This window comes from Melitaea cinxia, chromosome 4 (genome assembly GCF_905220565.1).
Source record: "Melitaea cinxia chromosome 4, ilMelCinx1.1, whole genome shotgun sequence".
NCBI classification, from domain to species: Eukaryota; Metazoa; Arthropoda; class Insecta; order Lepidoptera; family Nymphalidae; genus Melitaea; species Melitaea cinxia.
In genome coordinates, this window is record NC_059397.1 from 12,753,485 (window position 1) to 12,779,388 (window position 25,904).

General features: G+C 33.6%; 1 protein-coding gene across 1 annotated transcript; it reads left to right on the plus strand.

The window, feature by feature from the left end:
• Positions 1–12,571: 12,571 nt before the first annotated feature.
• On the plus strand, positions 12,572–23,810 carry LOC123670408 (paramyosin-like). Its single transcript, XM_045603905.1, has 20 exons — positions 12,572–12,605; positions 14,264–14,406; positions 15,078–15,134; positions 15,341–15,476; positions 15,558–15,611; positions 15,684–16,036; positions 16,343–16,556; positions 16,763–16,893; positions 17,802–17,932; positions 18,533–18,686; positions 18,826–19,008; positions 19,109–19,224; positions 19,330–19,565; positions 19,647–19,783; positions 20,308–20,426; positions 20,499–20,616; positions 20,695–20,826; positions 22,458–22,565; positions 22,950–23,158; positions 23,792–23,810. Exons 1-20 carry the CDS (start codon positions 12,572–12,574, stop codon positions 23,808–23,810), a joined length of 2,784 nt encoding a protein of 927 aa, XP_045459861.1.
• Positions 23,811–25,904: the final 2,094 nt, after the last annotated feature.

Sequence of the window (25,904 nt, forward strand, 5' to 3'; positions counted from 1 at the left end):
TTTTTACGAATACCAATACTGTAAATGTAATTATAATAAAATACAATAGGACCAAAACCATAAGACCGAGATAAAATATGTAAATTTAATGTTGTCATTAAGACATTCAAAACCATGTACAATCCATATATATGTATAAAATTTAAATCAGTACACATACTTTTTCTTGATTCTTCAAATTTTCAAACCATTCTATAAACTCTTTCCTAGATTCTAACGCTTGTTTACATGTAACTATCAACTTAGAAGGCATATCGCTCAACTTTTTCATGTCGATGGTCATAGCGTTTTTAGTGGATTGAATATCTGCGACGAAAAGAAAACTAAAAATAGTTTATTGTTACTTAAAATGTAGTATCACTAGAGTAAGTGTGTTATAAGAATGTCACTGTGATGTTCCTTTTTTATTTTTATAAAAATTAAAAATAACTTTGTTCAAATAGGCTTCAAAAGCACCTCTGAATCGTCATTTAATAAATTAAATTTTTTATTTACTACCGATTCAGAATGTAGATTCTGCAGAGAATAATCGGCAGGCATTTCCGCAGTTACTCTTTTGAACATAACATATAAACTGCGTTTTAGTATAAAATTAGTAATATCTTGCATGAAATACAGCGTCACTAAGTCCACACATCTTTATCAACTATGTAATCCTGCACCGAGTAATACGCTTTATCTATTAATATATTTTTAATAAACACTTTAAATTTGTACTGTGTGCCTACGGTACTAAAGAATATAGCCAGCCCCTCTCTTCCCGTGGGTGTCGTAAGAGGCGACTAAGGGATAACACAGTTCCACTACCACCTTGGAACTTAAAAAGCCGACCGGTGGCGGGATAACCATCCAACTGCTGGCTTTGAAATACACAGGCCGAAGACGGGCAGCAGCGTCTTCGGTGCGACAAAGCCAACCCCGCGGTCACCAACCCGCCTGCCCAGCGTGGTGACTATGGGCAAAACACATGAGTTCAAGTTATTTTTGGCGTAAACTTGTGGAGGTCTATGTCCAGCAGTGGACTGTATAGGCTGTTATGATGATGTTGATGATGATGACTTTAAATTTATGTCGATACATTTGCAAAAATTTTTGTGGGATTTTGTTACATATGCGAATACCATAAGTCCATAACGCAGAAAGAAGACGAATTCGGAAACTTGAAGTTACAGTTTTGTTATTCCTTCTCGTGTTTACACTGATGTACGGAAAAGCTTACCATATTTTTGATATTTCGTTTCAGCGCAGAGCTGAAGCAGCTGACTGGGGGTCATATTGGCTACATTCATGATATGCAAGTCATCGGTGGATGGCAAATTTTCACTTTGACCCAATGCCGTTAACTTTTGCTTTGTGCTTCGTAATGACGCATATACTTCCATTATAGCATTCTGTAGCAAAGATTATTATATAACTCATAAACTTATAACTAGAAAAATATAAGTTTACATTTATTATTTTTACGAAAAAAAAATGATAGAACAATTATTACCATTAACCTTACAATAAGTGTGCGTGTACAATAAAATTTAATCCAAGTACTTTTTTATATTTCGACATTAACGCAAACAGTTAAAAGTAAGAATATCAGAAAATTCGGAAGAGTTCAGTTAAATATTAATTATCAGAACTCAATTCAAGATTTTGATTCGCAGAATTTTAAGTAGTTTTGGTATGCCGTTATATTTTTTTCTTTTGAAGTGTTCAATCTCCTGCTGTGGTAAATTATAATAACTTTTAAATGTAAGAATGATAAATAATAAATAAACAAATATCTACACAATACACATACCTACGGACGTCTGTACCTAAAGTAACTTAAAGCTTGTGTTATAGGTAACAGCCGACTGGTATAGCTACATATTTTTTTTTCGATAAACATACTTATATATGATACGTATATAAATAAATATTTATATTACACCCAGAGTCATGGTGGGAATCGAATCCACAACCCTCGGAGCAGAAAGGAGGGTCACTACAAACTGCGCCAACGGGCTAGTCAGGATTAAGATTTGTCGTGTCTTTAAGTTCTTGCAGTCACGGACAAGACCATAAATCGTTTAGTTCATGAACTCTTTTCTTAAGTTTTAGCGTGCTTAGAGACGTGAAAAAAACGGGTTTTCCGTGGATAGTGTCCTTAGTAGCATCGTTTACTTTTATATACTGAGTTTTTACGAAACAGTGTTGTTTGACTCTACAATCTGGGTTAATCGAGTCAAGCGAGTTGAGTCATAGCATGTTGTCAAATAGGAAAATATTTTCTCATTTCTTTTGGAAATATGTAAGTTTCCTGGATCTTTAAACTTCATCGTAGAAAAACAATATTAATTTTAAAGACCAATTGAAAAATTTAAAATCAATTTTCGCCAACTAGGTCTTAAACTTGTCACTGACCGTTATTGACTTAGATGTTCTGTGTTTGTATGTATGCACATACGTCAATATGCATAATTATATATTAACAATACAAATATTCTCATCGACATGAATTGTTAGTTTAATATATTTTTTTTCAACAAGTAAAACAGTATTTATCTGTATTTATTTTAAGTGGCCAATTGAAGGTCAATTGCATAGTAATAATAATTACCTGTCGATCATTCAGCTCATTTTTCATTCCTTCAAATTGTGTTATTTTCTCCTGCCACACCTTTCTGAGATGTAATACGGTATTACTTTTTGAAGTAATAGATTCTTAAAGATAATAAACATACGAACAATAATTAATAAACTTGAATTTTTACTAAATCTAAAATAATTTACCTATTGTGTGTTTATATCATTTGTAAAAGCAAAGTCCCTCATCCTTACTACAATTAATATTAATTTAAATCATCATCATCATTATTACAGCCTATCGCAGTCCACTGCTGGACATAGGCCTCCACAAGTTTACGCCAAAAATGGCGTGAACTCATGTGTTTTGCCCATAGTCACCACGCTGAGCAGGCGGGTTGGTGACCGCAGTGGTGGGTTTGTCGCACCGAAAACGCTGCTGGCCGTCTTCGGCCTGTGTATTTCAAAGCCAGCAGTTGGATGGTTATCCCGCTACCTGGCGGCTTTTTAAGTTCCAAGGTGGTAGCGGAACTGAGTTATCCCTTAGTCGCCTCTTGCGACACCCACGGGAAGAGAGGGGGTGGCTATATTCTTTTGTACCGTAGCCACAAAGTACATTTAAATCATCTATAATATAAAAATGAGTCCCTGAATGTGTTGCTAAGCGCAAAACTCGAGAACGGTTGGACCGATTTCGCTAATTCTTTTTTTAAAATATTCCTTGAAGTACGAGGATGGTTCTTACGGAGAGAAAAATTCTAAAAAAAAAAATTTAAATTTCCTGAAAAAGTCTAAAAACAACACTTTTCTATACTTAAAAGTCAATTTGAACTTTAATACCATACGATAAAGTTTGTGTTAGGCGATACGAAGTTCGCCGGGTCAGCTAGTAGCTAATAAAAAACTCATTGGACTATAATTTATGCAACTTCGATCCTTAAGTGTCAAGAATGGTGCAATAAAGTTTGAAGCGAAATAATTTTACCTTCATCGTTTAAATCCAAAAGTAGATCGTCTAAATCATTACATAACCGACCCGCATCCGAAAAGTCGTGTATTAATTCCAAATCTTCACATTTTTTTATTGTTTCCTAAATAGAATTAATAAAATCCATTAGTTTTATATAAATTTGAACACAAATAACACTAAAATATAGACAAATGGAGAAACAAATTGGAAACTAATTTATACTATTTTGAGTTCATAAAATCCTTTTTTATTTTAATGTATGTGATATAAGGAAATTAATCTAATAAGTTGCTACTTTAAAATATTATGGTGACGTAATTTTACAATGTTTAGATAGATTTAATAATTTTATTCCAACCTGATCAGGCAAGTTTACCATTGTGCGATCATTCGTTGTTCTAGATAAAAATTTCTGTGAAATTGAATTACATATTATACGGCTAATACTTACATGCTAATTACTATTAAAATTAGAAAGCAGCAATATTGAGACAAAATAGGTTTATAAAACATTATACATAGGTACCAGATAGCTCGGAAGATAATACAGTTTTTAATCGAGGGTCGCAGTTAAGAATTGTGGTATTTACTCCCGTTAATACCACAAATCTTTAAATATAAAATTAAAAAAAAAATGTAACGTTATGACCCATGTAGTGACGCATTTTTACATCAGGAATAATTTGAATTTGCATATTGTACAAGATAGTAAAAAATTAAAAGGAATCCATCGATACAAACAAAGCTGAATCGGTTAATGTGTTAATTAAAGGCAAAACTCGAGGGCACTTTAACCAATTTGGACAAATTTTTCTTTAAGGTTTTCTAACACACTGTAAAAGGTTCATATAGAAAAAATATTAACGAAATTGCGCGTAAAAATCAAAAGTTTTAAAAAACGTAACGAATATTTCAACTTCCGAACAACGCGTGAAGCGTTTAACAATTCACAAAATAGGCCGCAGTCTGCGCCAGCTAGTATAAAATAAATAATTAAATATATTTTATTTTTCATAGAACAAAATGAAAACAGATAAATTTAGAAGTTGTTTTGAATTGAACGTACTTGTTTAACTGGTACTGTTATAACGTGTCTTCCAAGTTTGTTCACAGACGTTCCGTGCAATTTATCGCTCAAAGCTTTTTTACTAATTAGCGGGACTGGATTCTAAAAAATTGAAAATTTTATTTATAACGCTAATTTCAGATTATCTCTTAAGTAAGTGTTTAACACAAACGACCCAGAAAGGATAAGAATCTTGTATCAGGGGTCCGGAAATACAACGCATCCACAAACGTCTAGACTACGACAAACATCTAAATGGCCTATATTAACATGTGTAATATATGTACTCGTATAATAATAATAATAATAGTTACTAAAACTATTCAAAAACGGGATATTTCCCGTGTTTTTTATTTTCATTTTGCGGAGCTCGATAAATGTCTTGTTCACGAGTCTCTCATAGTCTCGTGAACAAGACATTCGCAGTTAATAAAATGGTAAATATCCCGTTTTTAAATAGTTTTAGTAATAGAAGTAACCATTTTAATCTAAAATCTTAAATAATAATAATAATACGCTGGTGCTCAAAAAAGGTATAAAATACCTGTACTATATAAGTCACCAGGTTCCCCCCCAAAGTTAGGAATAGAGGATTAGATGTACAGAACTGGGACAAATGAAGACAGGGCTCGTAGATGATGGTATATTGATATATAAGCTTATTTTATATTCTATCATTCCATGGTATGTGCCAACAAGGACACAATAGGTCCATAAAAAATGGAGGAAAAAAGAAAAAGAGAAAAGAAATACGTACAAAAAAAATTGTATCTAGGGTCAGCTGCTTAATAAATAAGGAAGTTTTCAGTGTTATTACGAGTTAATAAGTACGGGGATCGAAACTGCGATCGCTAGCGCAGTAGCAATTTGTTTTTATACAGATTATTGTTTAAGTGTTTTAAATGTGAATTTTTCGAAATTATATCATATCACAAGTTTAACATTTCTTTTCAGTTGTTTCATCTATATTTTATTATTACACCTGTTTTTGCTTTGTCGTGCTAATTTCGATTCAGCTTGTAACGTACCACTGCTGGCCACAGGCGTCTTTCTCCATGTACGAGAAATATTGGGCATTAATCCTCCACGCAGCTACCCTGCGGGTTAGCTAATAAGCGACTTCTAATGGACCGATTAAAACAAAAATCTCGTTAGTCTCATAAAATATTATATAGGTTACTCATAAAATATTATATTGGTTGTAAGTAGCTGACTCGGCAAACGTTCTTGCCGCTAAACGCTATTTAAAAATAGGGGTTGGTGGTAGAAGGGTGAAAATGCACGGTTGTATGTATTTTTCAACGCCAAATCATAATAAAATAAAAAATATATAATTTATCTAAAAATTTAAATATGTATTTTTCAACGCCAAATCATAAGAAAATAAAAAATATATATAATTTATCAAAAAAATTAAGAAAAAAATTAGGGGTGGTCTACATTTAGGGGGATGAAAAATATATGTTGTTCGATTCTCAGACCTACGCAATATGCACACAAAATTTCATGAGAATCGGTCGAGCCGTTTCGGTGGAGTTTGACTACAAACACCGCGACACGAAAATTTTATATATTAGATAATATCATGAGTATCTACACAGATGAGTAAATATAATAATGTAAGAGAAATCTCGTAGTTTGTTGCGTACAATCTTATATATAAAAATGAATCGTAAAATGTGTTAGTAAGCGTATAAAGGATAGTTTTTACAGCGAGAAAAATTTCGAATAATTTCCGTGAAAACCCTAAAAAAAGCCCTTTTCTTTTTCCCATACAAACTTTTTCTAACTAAAATGTAGAGTCAATTTGAACATTTATTGCTATTCAATAAAGTTCATGTTAAATAATATATTAGGGCGCATTTTACGTAAGTTATTGATTAAATTGATCTTATTCGTAGACCGTTTTTTAATTTAATTTACATACAGTAAAAATGGTATTAACTAGCTATTTCAGATTACCTATTATATTGTTGCGGGGGCGTTAACAATGGAAAATTCCCGTTTTTAAACTATCAACTCCAAATTTGGTACGAATCTCCTATATGTGATGTAGAAATGATCGATGAGCGGATTTTAGGATAACTTATGCACAATAAAGATGGATGGGTGGATGTTAACAATGAATTTTTTTAATGTATGTCACATGTAACTCCGAAGCTACTGAACCAATTTTTATCAATTTTTTTAAGCATTTGTAATTTGGTTCAACTTGGGAGATAGGGTAGTTTTTATCTCATTCGGACCTGGTAGGTGACGCTGCTATCAGTATGTAGCTCTGAAATTACTGAATCAATTTTTATCAAATTTTGTAAGCATCTGTAATTTTGTCCAACTTGGAAGATATGGTAGTTTTTATCTCAATTGGACCCGGTAGGTGGCGCTGCTATCGGTATGTAAGCTATCAAATTTGGTAGCTGTTTTCCGGGCAAGGACAACGTCTGCCGGGTCCGCTAGTACTTATATAAAAAAATAATAATTAAAAAAAAAAAAACAAAAAAACCCGCCTGCGTGAAGAACAACTAATAGAAAATCAACTGAAAAAGCTGGAACAAGGTAAAAATTAAATATGCACACAAAGTCAGCGAAATAAATAGAAACACCACTTTTAGCCAAGCCGCCAAGGCATGTAAAAGGACGTTACGCAGGACTAGATTCAACCATATCAGCCGCATTGGGGCCAAACTAGCTTCTTACCCTTCTGGGAGCAAAGCGTTTTGGTCCCTGGCAAAAGCCGTTGAATCTAACTTTTGTCGGCCGTCACTTCCACCATTGCTGAGGACTGATGGATCACTGGCCCACTCTGCAAAAGAGAAAGCGGATTTGTTTGCATCTCTTTTTGCTGAGAACTCGCGTCTGGTTGTTGCAGGAAAAGCACCACCAATCTCAACTCGTGCTGACTGCATTATGGCAGAAGTACGCATACGCCAAAAAGAGATCCTTAAAATCCTGCAAACTCTAGACGTAAACAAGGCCAGCGGACCGGATGGTATACCAGCGATAGTCCTGCGTACCTGTGCCCCTGAGTTGTCTCCACCTCTTACACGCCTGTACCGCCTGTCACTTAAGACTGGCAAAGTGCCGAAGTCTTGGAAGCTTGCCAACGTGCAGCCTGTGCCCAAAAAAGGTAGTCGTGCAGACCCTGTCAATTACCGTCCCATCTCGGTCACATCCATACTCTGTAAGACTATGGAACGTGAACTAAACAACAAACTCTTGGCCCACTTGGAAGGTAATGATCTCCTCAGCGACCGGCAGTACGGTTTCCGCCAGCACCGTTCGACTGGGGACCTTCTAGTGTATGCCACACATATTTGGAGTGAGGCCATTGACAAACACGGCGAAGCACTTGCCGTGTCTCTCGATATCTCGAAGGCCTTTGACAGGGTTTGGCACGCGAGCCTTATAAGCAAGCTTCCTTCATATGGTATTCCACCTGGCCTTTGCACTTGGATTTCTGACTTCCTGAGCGAACGTTCAATACAAGTTGTCCTTGACGGGTACTCGTCGGACCAAAAGGCTATCGACGCTGGTGTTCCTCAGGGATCAGTCTTGTCCGCTACCCTCTTCCTGCTGCATATTAACGATCTGCTCGTCCCCGGTACCTTTGGGTACGCTGACGACTGCACAGTGACGGACAGATACTTTTCGGGTGCGAGGGCTAGTAAGGATGTTATCCAGTCTTGTCGAGAGGATATGGTCAGCCGCTTGAACGTCGCCCTCCAGGCAGTCTCCGAATGGGGCGATGCCAATCTGGTCACGTTCAACGCTACAAAAACTCAGGCGTGTGTGTTCTCCTCTAAACGGAGCCCTTTACACCTGGCTCCGACTTTCCGGGATGTTTCTGTGGAAATTACCGACTCCCTACAGCTCCTCGGTGTAGAGCTATCGTCCAATCTGAACTTTGGGCAACACATCGAGTCCAAAGCAAAAACTGCAGCAAAAAAACTAGGTATTCTCTCTAAGGTCAGGCGATACTTCACTCCAGAACAGCTGCTTCAACTATACCAAGCACAAGTTCGGTCTTGTATGGAGTATTGCTGCCATCTTTGGGATGGATCCGCCAAATACCAACTGGCAACTTTGGACTCGGTGGAAAAACGAGCTAAGAGACTCATAGGTGACCCTACTCTGACAGACACCAAGTTGCAGAGTCTCGATCATCGGCGTAGGGTAGCTCGTCTGTCGGTGTTCTACAAAATATATTTCGGTGAGTGTGCGAAGGAATTACACGATCTAATTCCCCCAACAACCTTCCGCCATCGGGACACTAGGCGCGGTCGATCGTTCCATCCTTATGTCGTCGATATGCCACCTACGCGCACAAAACGCTTTGGCTCTACTTTTCTGATGCGCACAGCTAAGGAATGGAACTCGTTGCCCGCGTCTGTGTTTCCCGAACGATACAATCTGGGTGCCTTCAAGGCCAGAGTGAATAGGCTATTATTAGGCAGGCATGCTCCACCTTCGACCGCATCGTCACTTAACATCAGGTGAGATAGTGGTCAAATGCCTGCCTACTTGTCATAAAAAAAAAAAAAAAAAAAAAAAAAAAACAATATCAAACATTTTGTGCTGTACATTTAAAATATATTAATACGGTAGTCCTTCGAAACTTTATGCAACGTCGTACATAACATGCAGTCGGAGACATGCACAAAGAGAGAATGATTTGACTTATCCTTCAATTTCATGCCTCCGACTGCATATTATCTACAACGTTGCATAAAGTTTCGCAGGACTACCGTATTAATAATATATTTTAAATGTACAGCACAAAATGTTTGATATTGTTTCTATTTATTTCGCTGACTTTGTGTGCATATTTAATTTTTACCTTGTTCCAGCTTTTTCAGTTGATTTTCTATTAGTTGTTCTTCACGCAGGCGGGTTTTTTTTGTTTTTTTTTTTTTTTAATTATTATTTTATTTATGTCTTTTTAGTCAGACAAATTACGTAATCGGTTCAATTCATTAAAACAGTTTACATCATGTGGTTGATTAAGTAATTTTTTAGGGTCAAGAGAACTGATAGCAAGCCCGGAGAAAGATCTCACTCTGCTCAAAGCAACGTAAGCCTGACCTTTAGCAAATAGGTGACTGCTTAAGTCAACAGCTATTAGTTTTAATATAATGAAATTATTATTAAAATTATTTGTTTGTATTTGGTATTATGTATTTGTTATTGATTTTATTAATGTAATTGTAAATTGGTGTGACATTTATTAATTTTTATTTGTAATTTTAATTGTATGTTTTTTTAACCATTGTATTTTATTAGAAAGGCTACACCCCGAAGTTGATCGTCGCCTAGGAGGCGAGTTTGACATGGCATAGGCGTGGGAAAGAACAAAGTCCACATTTTTTAAACTTTAATATTGTATTTCTGTATTAGTATTACGGTAATAATAATCATGATATACCTTTTTAAAATCCTTGTATTGTGCCCTTCAATTTGATACCCATATTGTAGTATTCGAGAAATTTTTTTTTTTCATTAACTACAATGGCTTCGCGCAGCCGCCATGTTTGATTTTTTTTAATGTCACCTATCTAAGAACACTTGGCCAGCTAAGACGAACCTAACGATACCTCAATTATGTAAATCCGTTCAGTGGTTCTGGAAATATGAGGTAGTAAAGAATATTACATATAAACATACATACATACATACAAGATACGCGCGAAAAACATAACCCTTCCTTGGCAGTCGGGTAATAAGCAAAAAGGTGTCTTTTATCGTACTACCCAAGGAACTCCAAAATATTATTTTAAAATTTACATATATTTGATTTTTTAATATTGTATGTCAAGTACAAATAGTTTAACCTTGTTGTTACCGTAAACCATGAGAAATTGAAACATATTTGAATGGACAATGAAAATGTAGCTAATGACATATTTGTCATTATTTGAAAAATAAGAACAAGTATTATTTCATAGAATATTTAAGTAATTCAAAAGGTGACAAACATAGATGCATGTAGTGATAGTAATAAGTAGCACTATTATTAAGTGTCTTGTGGGTCACCCCACCATGCTTTGGAGAGTACGTTAAACCGTCGGTCCCAGTTGTTATCATAAATACCTCATAGCTATCGTTACTCATAGTAGGAAACATATCCGCCAACCCGCATAAAGCAGTGTGATGGATTAAGCTCCTTACTTCTCCTACGTGCAGAAAGAGGCCTATGCCCAGCTGTGGGATGATACATGCTGAATGCATGCATACACTATTATTACGTAAGTAGTAGGTACTACTACTTAGTAATAGTACTATTACTAGATACTAATCTTAACACAATACATATAGATATAATAATATACATAGGTAAAACTAAAAAAAAAGAGACTGAACGAATAAGATAAGATAAAATAAAATATTTTTTCTAACAATAGATAAGTAGAAATAGAAGAAAAAGAAAAATTATTTTCAATAAATTCTTTGTTCTTTCACAGTAAACTTATAAATAACTAAATACGTGAACATGGTTCAGACTCCTTTATGATTGAAGCTTACCTTTTGAGCTGGATAAAGCCTTTCACGCTCCGGTCGAGCTGATCTCGTCTCAGGATACATCTTAATCGAATCGCTTAAATTGTTACTCGCTCGGTTTGCAGATTGTGGACGAACCTTTTATGAAAAACACGATTTGTTTAGAAGTTCAACATACACGGAAGATAATCACCGTCATTATATATATTAAAAACGCTGCCAAGCACGTACGTATAAAATAGATGTAAAAAGATAAAAATTTGATTGACTAATAAAATATACAGACAATACAGATATAAAGGAGACTTCCTTTTATAAAATTATTAACTTGTTTACTTATAATATTTACTTATAGAGGTATTAATTTGTTTAGTAAAATAGGTACCAATTGTTCATTTAGCTTCGATTTTGCGGAGAATCTTGTCCGTGCGGGAGGTATACGCTGCGGAATGCGGCACTTGTAGCTAGTTACTGAATTGTTGTTTTCTGTGATTAAAATTAAGATATATATACATATTATTATTTAATAGCCTATTTACAGGCAGAAATTGGTTTATAGATAATGATATTCGTTAAATTGAAAAGATTTCTGCTTCGGGGATTCTAGGTTCGATTCCCATTACGAAACCTGATGTAATATATGTATTTTTCTTTATACATGTGTTGTATATATTATATACTCAATAGAAAATATGACCGGGAACGTCAAAAAACAAGTCGTTGTTAAATATTATTCAGTGATAGCCTCCAATGCAGCTACAGTTTCATCTAGTTTTCAATCTAACGAATGCTAATTTTCATAAATCTCTTGCAATGTGATGTATGTAGTGGCTATGTACTTATTTTAATACAGTTATTTTTATATGTTGTTTTTTTATTATAAATATAACAAATACATTGATTTTAAACGATTTTATGAATAGCATAAAATACTATTTTTATCGTTTTAATGCTAAAAGTCGTATGTTTAAACTACTTATGACGACTTAAATAGTATTATTCTAGTACCTTGCGTTTTCGGTTCTACAGGCATTGTCAAATAAAAATTACATTACATTATTAGGGGTTAGTAAATGTATACGATTTCAAATACAAAATTGACTCATTAATTTACGCGAAACGTGTAATCAAACAGATTTAAAACCGAAATAGTAAATTTGACAACAATTATTTATTAAATTTCTTGACAGTTCTACCTATCCATCATCTTGTTTTTCTTTTCTATCAAAATTTTGTATCCAAACTCAGATTTTCGATTAAAATTAAGAAGAAATTATGTAATGAGTATTCATATGTTGTTTTAGACATTTGATACTTAATGTACGATTGAATTAAATTGTTAAATTAAAAAATATTCCCTGTCATTTTTTTATAACTCGAATATCAATTAGACATTTTATGTTGTATCAAAATTGCAAACGTTGTAAATAATAATAATTTATCGATACACTTTTGCTGATTTTCATGTGAAATTGTTAATAATGGCTACAACAAAACCGCAGAAAGATAAACCATGTAAGTGTTGTATTTTTTTTAACCCGTCACCTGACACTTTATTCACTTTGATTTAAAACAAAAAGTTACATGTATGTAGATCTTGGTTTCTACTCGTTTCATTTTCTTGGATACTTTAGTTTATATGTCTATATAGGATTTGCACTATTGTTTAAATTGAAATGAATTCTTACAAAAAAACTTATAGGTACCTATTTAAAAAAAATCATGATAGTATTTGAATATCATTATTTTTAGATCTGGTATTATATGAATCTGATTTTAACGTAGCTATATGATGCAGGTACTAAACCGTGTGTTGTGGTTTCTGTGCTTTCTGATGAAGTGTGAATTTTTATATACCTATACTAACTGATCCGGCAAACGTTGTCTTGCCGCTAAACGCCATTTAAAATAGTGGTTGCTGGTAGAAGAGTGAAAATTTAGCGTTGTATGTATTTTTCAATGCCAAATCATAATCAAATCTTATATATAAAAATGTTAGTTACAATACTCCTCCGAACGGCAGGACCGAATTTTATAAAATTTTGTGCGCATATTGAGAATCAACCAACTTCTATTTTTAACCGACTTCCAAAAAAGGAGGAGGTTCTCAATTCGGCTGTATTTTTTTTTAATGTATGTTACATCAGAACTTTTGACCGGGTAGACCGATTTCGACAAATTTTGTTTTAATCGAAAGGTGGTGTGTGCCAATTGGTCCCATTTAAATTTATTTGAGATCTAACAACTACTTTTCGAGTTATATCTAATAATGCGTTTTTACTTGATGCTTTTTTCGTCGACCTACGTTGTATTATACCGCATAACTTTCTACTGGATGTACCGATTTTGATAATTCTTTTTTTGTTGGAAAGGGGATATCCCTAGTTTGGTACCGTGATAAGGAAACCAGGATCTGATGATGGGATCCTAGAGAAATCGAGGGAAACTCTCGAAAATCTGTAATAACTTTTTACTGGGTGTACCGATTTTGATAATTTTTAATTTAATCGAAAGCTAATGTTTATCATGTGGTCACATTTAATTTTATCGAGATCTGATAACTACTTTTCGAGTAATCTTTGATAACGCGTAGTTGCTTGACTATTTTTTCGTCGATCTACGTTGTATTACTTGTCGATGTAATTGAAGTCGGTTTTTTTTCGTTTGCGAGCAAACACAATTATTCGTACCCGTAAGTTATAATGGGGTGGGGATTAAGGGGTTTAATAACATATATGGCAAAACAACGTTTGCGGGGTCAGCTAGTATGTATATTAACCAACAGTTTTTTATACAAGTAGCACAAATAATATGCAATTACTCATATTTGATGATTGATTACATTCATATAATTATAATAACAGTATAACAACTGCTTAAAGGTAAACTCTAAATGCAATAAAAAAAACTACAATGTAAATAAATCATTGCATGCAAAGATACTTAGCTCGACTAAATATTAATTCACTTTTAAATCAGTTCATCACTTCAGCCTATCGCAGTCCACTGCTGGACCTCTACAAGTTAGCGCTAAAAATGGCGGGAATTCATGTGTTATGTTGCCCAAAGTCACCACGCTGGGCAGGCGGGTTGGCTTTTGAAGCCTATTGGAATAAAGATATTTTTGATTTTGCTTTTCATGATGAGATTCAAATAAAAATGAAAAATAACAGATGTTTCATCTCCGCGCCTGGCTCCGCGTCCAACTGCCGCGTCTACCGCACGAGCCGCGCGCAATGCTACGAATCGCAACCTTACCATACCAGCTCAAAGACAGTCGCCTATGCGGTCTCCGCCTTCTCCTACTTCTTCAAAGGTATATTCCTCATAAGTTCTTACTAGCTGTACCCTGCGGTTTCACCAGTGTTAATTTGAGAACCAAAAAGGTACTAAAAATTGTATATAGCCTATAACCTTCCTCGCAAATAGACTGTTCAACGCATAAATAATATTTCAATGCAAACCAGAAATCTATAAAATTAGCACATACAAACAAACACTTCAGCTTTACAATATTAGTACTTATTTATTAAGTAACTAAAATAATTAATTAAAACATGGAAAATGTTAATATTTTCTTTTACATATAACTAGGTTGGTAGACAAGCATACCAGACTTACCAGATGGTAAGTGATTCCATAGCTACCTGCAACACGTAAAATCTACCCGCTATTCACTTGAGGGACACAACACTGCTATTTAGCTGATCTTCTGTAAGTCTTTCCCTTTTCCTCTTCCCTTCCTTTCGGGCTGCTCCAGATTATAAGCAGGATATATCCTGCTGTACCTCAATCTCTCATTGCCCTACCTCAATTAATCACGCAAAATCTTGTGAACGCAAGGTCTGGCTTACGTTTTCTAAGCATACTTCAGGGTTTATTTGTTGCAGTAAGTTTAAAACATAATTATAAATTATTCTTTCACTCTTCTATTCTACACATTCTATTGTTACACTCCAGTATGTTTTTAAATAATGTTTTTTATAGATTAAAACAGCTGTTTCTCGTAATGGACAGAGATCTGATTCTAAAACAGATATGAAGGTTTGTATATTATAAAAAAAAAAAAACATTTTCATAATAGCTTAACTTTTTCTAAATAATGATTTAAATATATGTTTAGATTAATCGAAATTGGGAGTGTGAAGTCAGGACCGTTGTTATGGATTTTGACGTAAGTGTACAAAAGTGGCAGTTTATTATACAAATTTAGTTTGACTAAAAATAATACTTTAAATGTAAAATTATAGATAATTCCTGTGAAGCAAGAAGTAGAACCAACGGTTAATTTTAAAGAAGACGAAATTGACGTTGCAAATATTGACAATCAGCAAGCTACAAACAAAAGTACTCATGATTTACAAAACAACTGTCCGGATTTTGTTGGTCTGTTCAGATTCATTATTGTGAATGATAAATTTGACAATAGTTTAGTTAGTACTTTGAGTTAATGCCTAATTTGTACAGTTACAGAAAATATTGAAGAAATTACCGCTAGTGCTGTGTTAGACCCTACTATCGGTAGGTATTATCAATGTAAAAGTAGTAATATCATCATCTATTGTTTGAATAAGTGACGTAAAATATTTGCAGAGCAAAATTCAACACAACGTCCTCCTACTCCAATCCAAGATCAACCACAAACTCCTAAAAATATTTCGAGTCGACCTCAAACGCCACGAATGCCAAGCCGGCCGAGTACACCTTTGCAGTCTGCACTGCGCCACTCAACTCCAGTTAGTCGTCCAAACACACCTCAGAAAAGTGCACAATTAACTCGACCGAGAACACCTACAATGCCCATACGTTCATTGTCTCGTCCTGTAACACCAGTAATTTCACTTAAAGGCCCAACGCCTAAAAAAGACGAGAATAACCTTAAAGCATCATATTTTGAAAAGCAAAAGCAATTTCATCGCATGAAAAGAGAACTTGATTTGAAACAGGTATTTTTTGTTGTTATAATTACTATACTTTTATTAAAAATTGGTTAATCTCATTATTGCCAATCTGAGATACATTTTTTTTTGTGTAGTAAATGAAATAAGTATATCATTTTCATGCAAAATATTGTACTATTTTTAAATGAAAAAATAAATAAATAATACCAGTAACTTACTAAATTTGTAATAATATATACCCGTAAAATATGCCTAAAGAAACTTAACGCACCCAATATAATTATGTAAGGTGCAATATACATGAGAATATTAAATAGGCATTTTGTACTTACTTACACTTGTTTATTAAAGCAAGCTATATTGGAAGTGTTTGATGGTCTTCAAAATCTGCGAGAACAAATGTCACGTGAGGGAATCAATGCTGGAGGTGAAGGACAGGCGGAGTTAGTAGTCTTCAATGTAGCGGACTGGGCTCCAAATGAAGTGACGCAGCTTTGCCGTGATGCAGTTGCGTCCTCCGCTACTGATGGAGCTGTCGAACTTTTCAATACAACCGTTCCCATTGGTGCCTAACTTTTTGTCTTATTACCAAATCTGATAATTAGTTTAATAAGTTAGTTTCTACTGTTACTTGTTTAGTCTGTTTTATTGAATATGAACTACTTGCTGATTTGGTCCCACTATATATTTGGAATATATAATAAAGTGAAAGTCGCAGTTTTTCCTGTTTATACAAATAATTTACAAAGGATTATCTTGTATTGTTAACAGATGAATGTGCGCTTGCGGAAGTGGATTCAAAAGTAATAAAAATTCCAGCGTGTTTTGCAGACTTGTGTCTTCAGGCATTTACTGCTCGACAGGAATTAATAGATTGGATAAAGAATTTGATTGAGAAAAATGTACGTATATCGTAGGATTAACTTTAAAAACTAAAATAATTTAAAAAGTCCAGATTAATAATCGAATTTTTAGATAAATTTATAGGTGTGTTTCTTATCGAAGTATGTACAATGCGTGACAAAACATTAGCACACTCCACATTTTTCATTACGGCTCTTATTAAGAATATTTTTTTGACTTTTTGATTCCACGATTAGAGACAAACTACGTTAAGACATTCATTCGTACAAGGAATGGATGGAGAAAGCTATTATTTACTTGTATGTTTCGTGTAAGATCGTGCCGCTTGTGAGGAAGTACTCATAACTAAGACAAACAATCAAAAATATCCATCTATTTTATTTTTTTAAACTTAAAAGTGCTATAGTTTTGTCCTGCCGTTCGAGCGGCATGAGCTTACTCGGAACCATTACCCCCTTAAATAAATACTAGCTGTCCTTTTAATCTAATAATAATAACCTCCTCATCTTTGCATGAATGCCTTGACTACCATTCATTTAAATAGTAGAATCAAAAAGTAAAAAAAAATGTTCTTATTAAGAATTGTAATTAAAACCGTGTATTGTACTAAAGTTTTGTCACGTACTGTATATTAATGTTTATATCGAATTGTGTTGTCACGTCAAAATATATAAATTGATAAATAATGAAATTAATATAATGCCTCACGCTCAACGGCCCCATAATAGTGTGAACTAATGAGTTGGGGCACAGGAACACACACAGAACCAGCAAACGCTTAGACTACGTCTATCAACAGTATGGTTCATCAAACATTGTCATTAATTAGAATCGAATCTGAAACTAGCAAGAGTCAGTCTTTGTGACCAATACGCAATCTCGTAGTATCATTTATATTAGAAGTCCAATAAGTTTAAAGAATACAATTAGCGTGTTTTTATAATAGGAAATTGTCGGCAATGAGGCTGTGGATAAAATTGCGCAGTATAACTCGCAGGGGCTCGAAATGTGTGAAGCTCTACGGAATCTTAAAACGCATGCAGATAACGCTATAGATGCCATAACCTTGCTAACAAAGTACAGTAAATAAGAGTTTTATTTATGTACCATAGTATTTTTTATTGATTTAATTAATTTTTACCAGCTCGATATACTTTTCCTTTTACTTCCTTTTACTGTTAAGGAGAACTAAGAATAAGTGTACAACCAATAATATATCCCGGTGCTCATAGTAGCCGTGTTACACATAGTTCACATTATCGTAGGTCGCAATAAACTACGCTGTTATAATAATAATAATAATAATATTATTCACAATAGTCACCTTATACTAGGTGTACAAGAGCTGACCACCTTCGGTTTAAATCTAAGCTAGAGTGATGTTATAATAGATGTATGTTCACAAGTGAAATTTGTCTAAAACTCATATCATATTTGATTGTTAAGGTAGGTATCATGAGGAAATATTCTCAAATTTCTTCTCAAACGACCAGCAAAACCTGTAAGGTGTTTCTTAAGATTCTAATTTATGTATATCCGTCAAGTCGAAATGGAACAGTGTAACTGTTTAATCTCTTCGACCTATCTACCTCTGAAGGAGAAAAGGTCTTCAAACAATGGGACGTGTACTTTCTTTTTGAAAATATTATACTTCCATTATCCTTTGTTAATAAACAGGAGAGTATGTAGAGAGCGATCCACTTTAGTCGCAGTTGGAGAAACATTAGTGAGAGAAGTAGCTCGGCTACGCCAAGACTTAGACGCTCGCGCTGCTAACTTAAGTGAACTGCGCGAAACACAAGCTGATACCGAAATCCCAAAGATTTTGGAGGTACATTGTTTATAGATTACAACAGACAATAAGTAACAAAGAGTCAAATTGACTTAGTTTTTGTTTGAGTTGTGAAAAACAGAGCTCTAAAAAATTCAATTTCGTAATAATTTTTAATCACACAAAATTTATGGCAAAGGAAACGCGACGTGAATTAGAAGAAGAACGAAGTGCAAAGTTGGCTTTGAAAGAAAAACTAGCAACGACAGAGTCCCAGCTAAGGCAAACCCGTATGCGTGTTTCTAAAATGGATCGTCAGCTACGGGAGGCCGAAGCGAGCATAGCTAGTCTTACTGGCACAGTGAAATCTTTAGAAGATCAGGTATCAGTCTTTTTATCAAACACAACTATATAATATTCTGTCATATACAATGCTTGAAATTAGTTTTGATCAAAATTTCAAATGTTTCTTTACCGAAAAGAGTCGACAGCGAGAAGTTCAATTAGAAGCGAGAGCACGAAAGTTAAAGGAATCTCTAAAAACAGGTGAAATAACTAGTAGCAACTTAGCCCAACAGCGAGATGCTCTTCAAGCAGAGTAAGTTATAATTTCAAAGTATACTTTAATATATCTAATGATATTTGATATCCGTGTCTTCTGGTTATAGCGACAATAAAAATACATAACTATAAATATTTCCAGAGTAAACGATTTGAAAGAACAAATTCAATCAATGACTACTCAACACAAATCAGAAATACAAGAGTTCAACAGAAAATTAAAAGATATGACGTCTGTATTAGAAGAACAAAAACAAATTTCACAAAGAGAATCTGAACAAAAACAACATCTAGAGACCATACTCAGAGAGAGTCAAAGCGCTATAGAAGAATTAAAAGCTAAAATCACTGAACTTGAAAATAGCAAGCCGAATCCAGGTTAGATAATCCGGATAAGTCTTAGGTATTTATTTAATAATTGTGCTATCGCATGTTATTGTTTTTTTTGTTGTTGTTTAGATTTACCCACAGAAAGAGAAATGGACTTATGGGCAGAATTGCAAGCTACAAAAGATACATTGCGATTCACGGAAGAAGAAATGGCGACGTGTAAAATGGAAAAAATTAGCTTTTTGGAATCTCTTACCAAAATAGCGGTGAATATCTCCATATATATTTTTCATCATGAGTTTCATGATCCTTTTATAGACTTGTTGTGAGATCGCTCAAGATTACCAATGTAAAACATATCATGATTATTCTTAAACAAAACAAATAAAATTTCACTTAGTTTCAATATTAGACACCACGAAAATTTTACGATTCCGATTTAAGGTAATTCCAAGTCTTGTACTTATCTATATATATTACTACGTGAAGCAAAAACTTTGTATCCCTTTTTACAAAAAATGCGCGGACGGAGGAGTATGAAATTTCGCACACTAGAGAAGGAGTGCAGAATGCTAACGTTTATTTAAAATTATGCATAAAAATACAATAATCAATAAAAAAAAAACATACACCACCATCTATTCCACACACGCATATATACTCTTTTGTTTTAAATTATATATAGTGTACAAACTTATAATTTAAATTAATTATGGTTAAATTACTACCACTAGGCGACCACTAGTCAAAATAAAAATAGTGAAAAAAATAACGAAATGGGCTATTTTAGGAATCGGAGAACAAAGTAGGAATGCAGCAAAAGTTAACATCTGAACTTTTAAATAAAGAAGAAATAATTGGTAAAATGCAAATTCAAATAAGAGATCTGACCAAACATAGCAGACTATAGTGAGTAGAGGGTTCTGAACGTTTGCCTTAAGCTATTTTTAACGAGTTTATATTAATATTATTCTTTTATAGTGAAAAAAAAGTTAATCAATATGAACAATACATACGTGACTTGCAAGCACATAATCGAGCCTCAGCAAAGTGTCAGGAAACTCCCAATGGTAACAGCTATCAAGATCTTCAAGAGGAGGTAGGTATACGGTAATTTGGATAATTATTTATTATTAGATTACTAAATATAAGTGACATAATTTTTCATTTCCTTTAGATTATGAACCTAAGGATGAGTCTCTTAGATGCTGTTCATCGCAATGAAGAGTTATCAGAAATTCTTTTACAAAAAGACCAGCAGCTTGAACAACAGGATAAAACGTCACGTGCCCAGGCAAGGGTCATTAAGGTTACTTGCTTACTTAAACTCATTGCATTAGATGATTATATATGATTAGTTATTTTTTTATCGTTTTATTTATTTACTTATTTGTTTAATTTTGGGAAAGCCAACAGCATAAATATATCAATACTACTAAAAAATATTTGGCTCATGATAGGTCTTCACGTATAAGAACTAGTATATAAATAATACATGTCGTGCGGGCAGAATTAATAGACGTCAAGATTCAGTATAACCTTTTTTAAGAAAAACGTACAAAACAATGCGAAAGAGTTTTGGTTAAATACTCGCCTTGCCATGGCTACACTCGAATTGGATGCACCAAAATCACCGAGTTTACACAAATTATTTAAGGTTTTACTCGCGCGCCACAGGAACGCACTTTGGCAGTAATTTGTGGGTACTAGTGGTCGTACTGATTTCGATGGTACAATGAAATTAATTTTAAAAAGTAGTCCCGAAGAATTAATTTTATTAGAAATAAGTTTTATAAAAAAAAACAATGTCAGCGATTTCACGTCATTTTTATAAGAAAGCAAATGGAATCGTGCGCATTGATCTAGGTAAATATTATAAGAGGCAGTTTTAGACGATTACATAAAAACTTAACTAATTTCATTTGTAATTGCTCTATTCTGTTTATGTACTTACTTCTTATAACGGAAATTCCAGATCTCTGATCCATACCCAAGGATACTTCTAACAATGGTGCAATACAAAATTTTAATAGTTTTTTTAATTTTTAATAGTTTATCTTAAAACTTTCTGAGGTTCGTATGACGAATCTTAGTGCCTTTGAAGCTTTCTTAATCATTCGTCAATATGCTCATCGAAGAGAAACCCTGAGTCATGAATTACTTCAAGATCACGCATTTTCATGTCTCTGCAAATTTCAATTTTTTAATTGATATTCTGATGGAGTGTGGGCTGACTGACATTTGAATGATACAAATGAACATTTAGATTTAGAATTTAGAGTTCAGACGTAATCAATTAGACCGGGTCAAGTTCGTTAGATCGAGATGAAATGGTCCTAATCTTCATATCATCAGCGGAACAAAGCAAATTAGAGTGACGGAAGCATGATCCAGTATCATTAACAAAGATCAAAAACAATAGTGGACCTAAAAATATTTTTTTAACTAGCTTATAAATAAAAAAGTCTGTATGATTAAATTAAGTTTCTAAGCATTTTATAATATTTGAAGTTTTCTTTCATACATTATTAAGGACGGTACACAATACTAGATATTTATTTTCGTAACAAGTTTTAGAGGGTTTTTTAATCTATTATTTTATTTATGAATGACTAAAAAATTCTCACAGTGAATTCAATATGTCTCTCTTAAAAAAAAATCAACCAATCAACAATATCTATTTGAAGGTTTATTAATTCGTAATTCACCCTCTGGAAAATGCGTTTAAATCACACTTCGGGTTTGTGGATACATTATTATGGGATTTTAAACCAATAATAAGGGTTTTAGACAGAGTGGTGTCAGGTAATACCAGGTCATCTTACCGTGACTGATCGAAACCCCGTTAAACTGACTTAAGTCGAATGCTAAAATAACAATGAGAACTAGAACATTTTAAAGGTTATTTAAAATCTATAATACTAATTAACAATATTTTAGGTTCGAGAGGAACTGATAAATATGCTTAAGAATAAAGAAACTGAACAGAGTCGCGAGCTAACTGAATTACAGCAAGACCTTGAGCATCGAATGAACATTGTAGATGAAGTGAGAGTTTTTTTTTTTATTTTATTTTATCACATTTTTATATTCATGCAGGAAATTCGATTCGCGTAAATCAAACGTATTTCACTTCGACTAAATGGACAAATGAAATATTAAAATTATTTATACCGTACGCTAACCGTACACTAAAATAACACAAACATAATAGAAATAATAACGAATGTCAACAAGTAAAAAACAACAAATATCAACATTATTCAGGTTAGAATAAACATCAAAATAATATAAACTATTTAAGGTTAAAGAACTTTATTCTCAAAAAGACAATGTCACTTACATGAGAACAATACACTACAATAAAAGTAAAACATACATATCGTCGTCTTATAAATCCTAGTGCTTAATTATTTGGTCTTTCTTTTACAGGTAAACAAACAAATTGCTGCAAAAGCGGACGAGATACAAGAGCTGTTTTCAACGCTAGAGAATAAGCAGCAACAGATCCACCGGTTGGAAAAAATTGTTTTAGCTTTAGAAGAACAGCAGAGACGTGCGCAAGTCCAACGTACGCGCCATGAAGAAAAGATCGCAGCTCTCGAACATGAACTTGCAGCTAGTGGCAATCGACGTGAAAGGTAAACCAGTTTATTTTCTTATAAAGTTGTTTTTTTTTTTTTTAGTTTGGCTGATTTGAGAGTCACATTGACCGCACGATAGACGTCGCCACTGTATGTTCGGTGCAACACTGGAACATACCTGAGGGCACCCGCGTGCGATCAGCGTTGATGGCTACGTGGCGGCAACGCGCTAAGCATAATAAGGCCTTTTCGGCCGCTTTCTAGAAGTTCATACGTTTCGGCAGTCAGCGCCAACGGTCAGCGTGTCGTTAACGCGACTCTAAAGTTGCCCTAATATCAACTTAATAAAACGACGTTACGTTGAAAAGTTTTTAGCTTTAATACTCAGTAACTAACTTGCTATGTCATTACGTAGTATTAGACAACTCTACTTACGAATTCAATTTTAAAAGGTTTCTAATGAAAATAGAGTTAATAAGTAACTTAGCATGATCAAAGATACTTTCCCTTTGATATATTTATATAATTAATTGTATGTACCTAAAATAAGAGTTCTATAGTAAAATAATATTTACGTGGATAAATTTAGTCGTACCTACAGTTTTTTAGGATAAACATTAGTATAATCTTAAGCTAAGATTTTATTTATCTTTTTAATTTGGTCTTTATAATAATAATACTTTGTTACAGAAAATTCCTATTCTTCTAATTCTTGGAAATATATTTTCAAGACGAGTCTGAATTCCCAGAAAAAAGAAAAAATTATTTGTGACTATAATTAGTGTGCGATGCGTGAAGTTATTGTACGAGTTTTGTACTTAATAATTTTTTAGGTAATATAAAAATAATCTTCAATGTATCTTTTATTAATTTAAATTAGAGAAGGAGTACAGATTGCTAATATTTTTTTTAAAATAATCCATAAAAATATATTAAATCAATAATAAAAATAATTGTGTTTGCTCGCAAACGAAAAAAAAACCGACTTCAATTACATCGACGAGTATAATACAACGTATATCGACGAGAAAATAGTCAAGTAGTTACGTAGTTACGCGTTATCAAAGATTACTCAAAAAGTAGTTATCAGATCTCAATAAAATTTATATGTGACCACATGACAAACATCAGCTTTCGATTAAATTAAAAATTATTAAAATCGGTACACCCAGTAAAATGTTATTGCGGATTTTCAAGAGTTTCCCTCGATTTCTCTGGGATCCCATCATCAGATCCTGGTTTCCTTATCATGGTACTAAACTAGGGATATCTTCTTTCCAACAAAAAAAGAATTATCAAAATCGGTACACCCAGTAAAAAGTTATTGCGGATTTTCAAGAGTTTCTCTCGATTTCTCTGGGATCCCATCATCATATCCTGGTTTCCTTATCATAGTACTAAACTAGGGATATCTTCTTTCCAACAAAAAAAGAATTATCAAAATCGATACATCCAGTAGAAAGTTATACGGTATAATACAACGTAGGTCGACGAAAAAAGCGTCAAGTAAAAACGCATAAGCGTCAAGTAAATGGGACCAATTGGCACACACAACCTTTCGATTAAAACAAAATTTGTCGAAATCGGTCCACCCGGTCAAAAGTTCTGCGGGCTTAGCCAAGTTGACAATCTACAATCGATAACGCTATTAGAAAACTAACCAAATGTATAGGAATGACATCATCTCAACGTTAAGTCACGTGATCACAACAAACAAATAGAAAATTCGTAGACAAGTTTACTCGTTCAAAATGTTACAACGAAATGGAATCGTTTCTACAACGACGATCACTACATCCCATACAAATGGTAGCCATGTTACAGTTTTGACAAGCGTCAGCGAAACGATGTCGAAATTTTTGAACGATACCTAAAAGATTGCCGAGACCCAGTAGTAAACGTTAAAAAATGGCGTCTATTATGATAATATGAAAGAGTTGTGTTAGGACCGAGAATTGTTTATTTACGATAATTTTGAACTATATTCAGCATTTAGCCATGATGATTTTGGAAGAGCCATGCTGAGTTATTATTGAATAGATTATAGTAATTTTAAGTTAGTAAGATTTTATTTACATTGTCTAGTTACAAACTTTTATTCTTTTTTTATAAGAATTAATAAACGCTTTACATTAACACTCAACGGTTCCCCCAGTAGGACTTTCTCCTGTGTTGGGGGTCCGGAAACACATACAACATACAATACACAAACACAACACACGGACCACGACTAACATCTATATGGTCGATATAAATGTCTGTCGGGAGCGGGAATCGAACCCGCGACCGCTAGCGCAACAGCCAGTGCATTTACCGTTGCGCCAACGCGTCGTACTTAACTTCGTACGTCGTACGTAACTTTTATGTAGGTCCTTCATATTTAATATATCATTTACCTGCATATGATTAATAAGTTATTAATAGTATTTTGTAAATGTCCAGTTAATTTTATGTTCAATGTAATGTACCTACTTAAATATAAAATAATTAATAAAACATTATTATTATTACAAATAAGTTTATTATTGTTTTATTACAACACTGATGATATTCGTGGCATGCACATTTGGAAAGAAAAGATTTTTCAGTCATTAATACTTTTTATTTACAATTCACTCAAAACCCTACATTTTCGGTATTATTTGTTACTTTACATAAAAATCCATTAGCTACAGTTATTGTACATAAATATTAGTTTCATTATTACATTTTAAGTATAAATTAAAATAGGTTTTGTTATATACAAACAAAAATTAATTGTTCCTCTGATATTTCAGGCAATTTGAAATTGTTTATAGCCCTC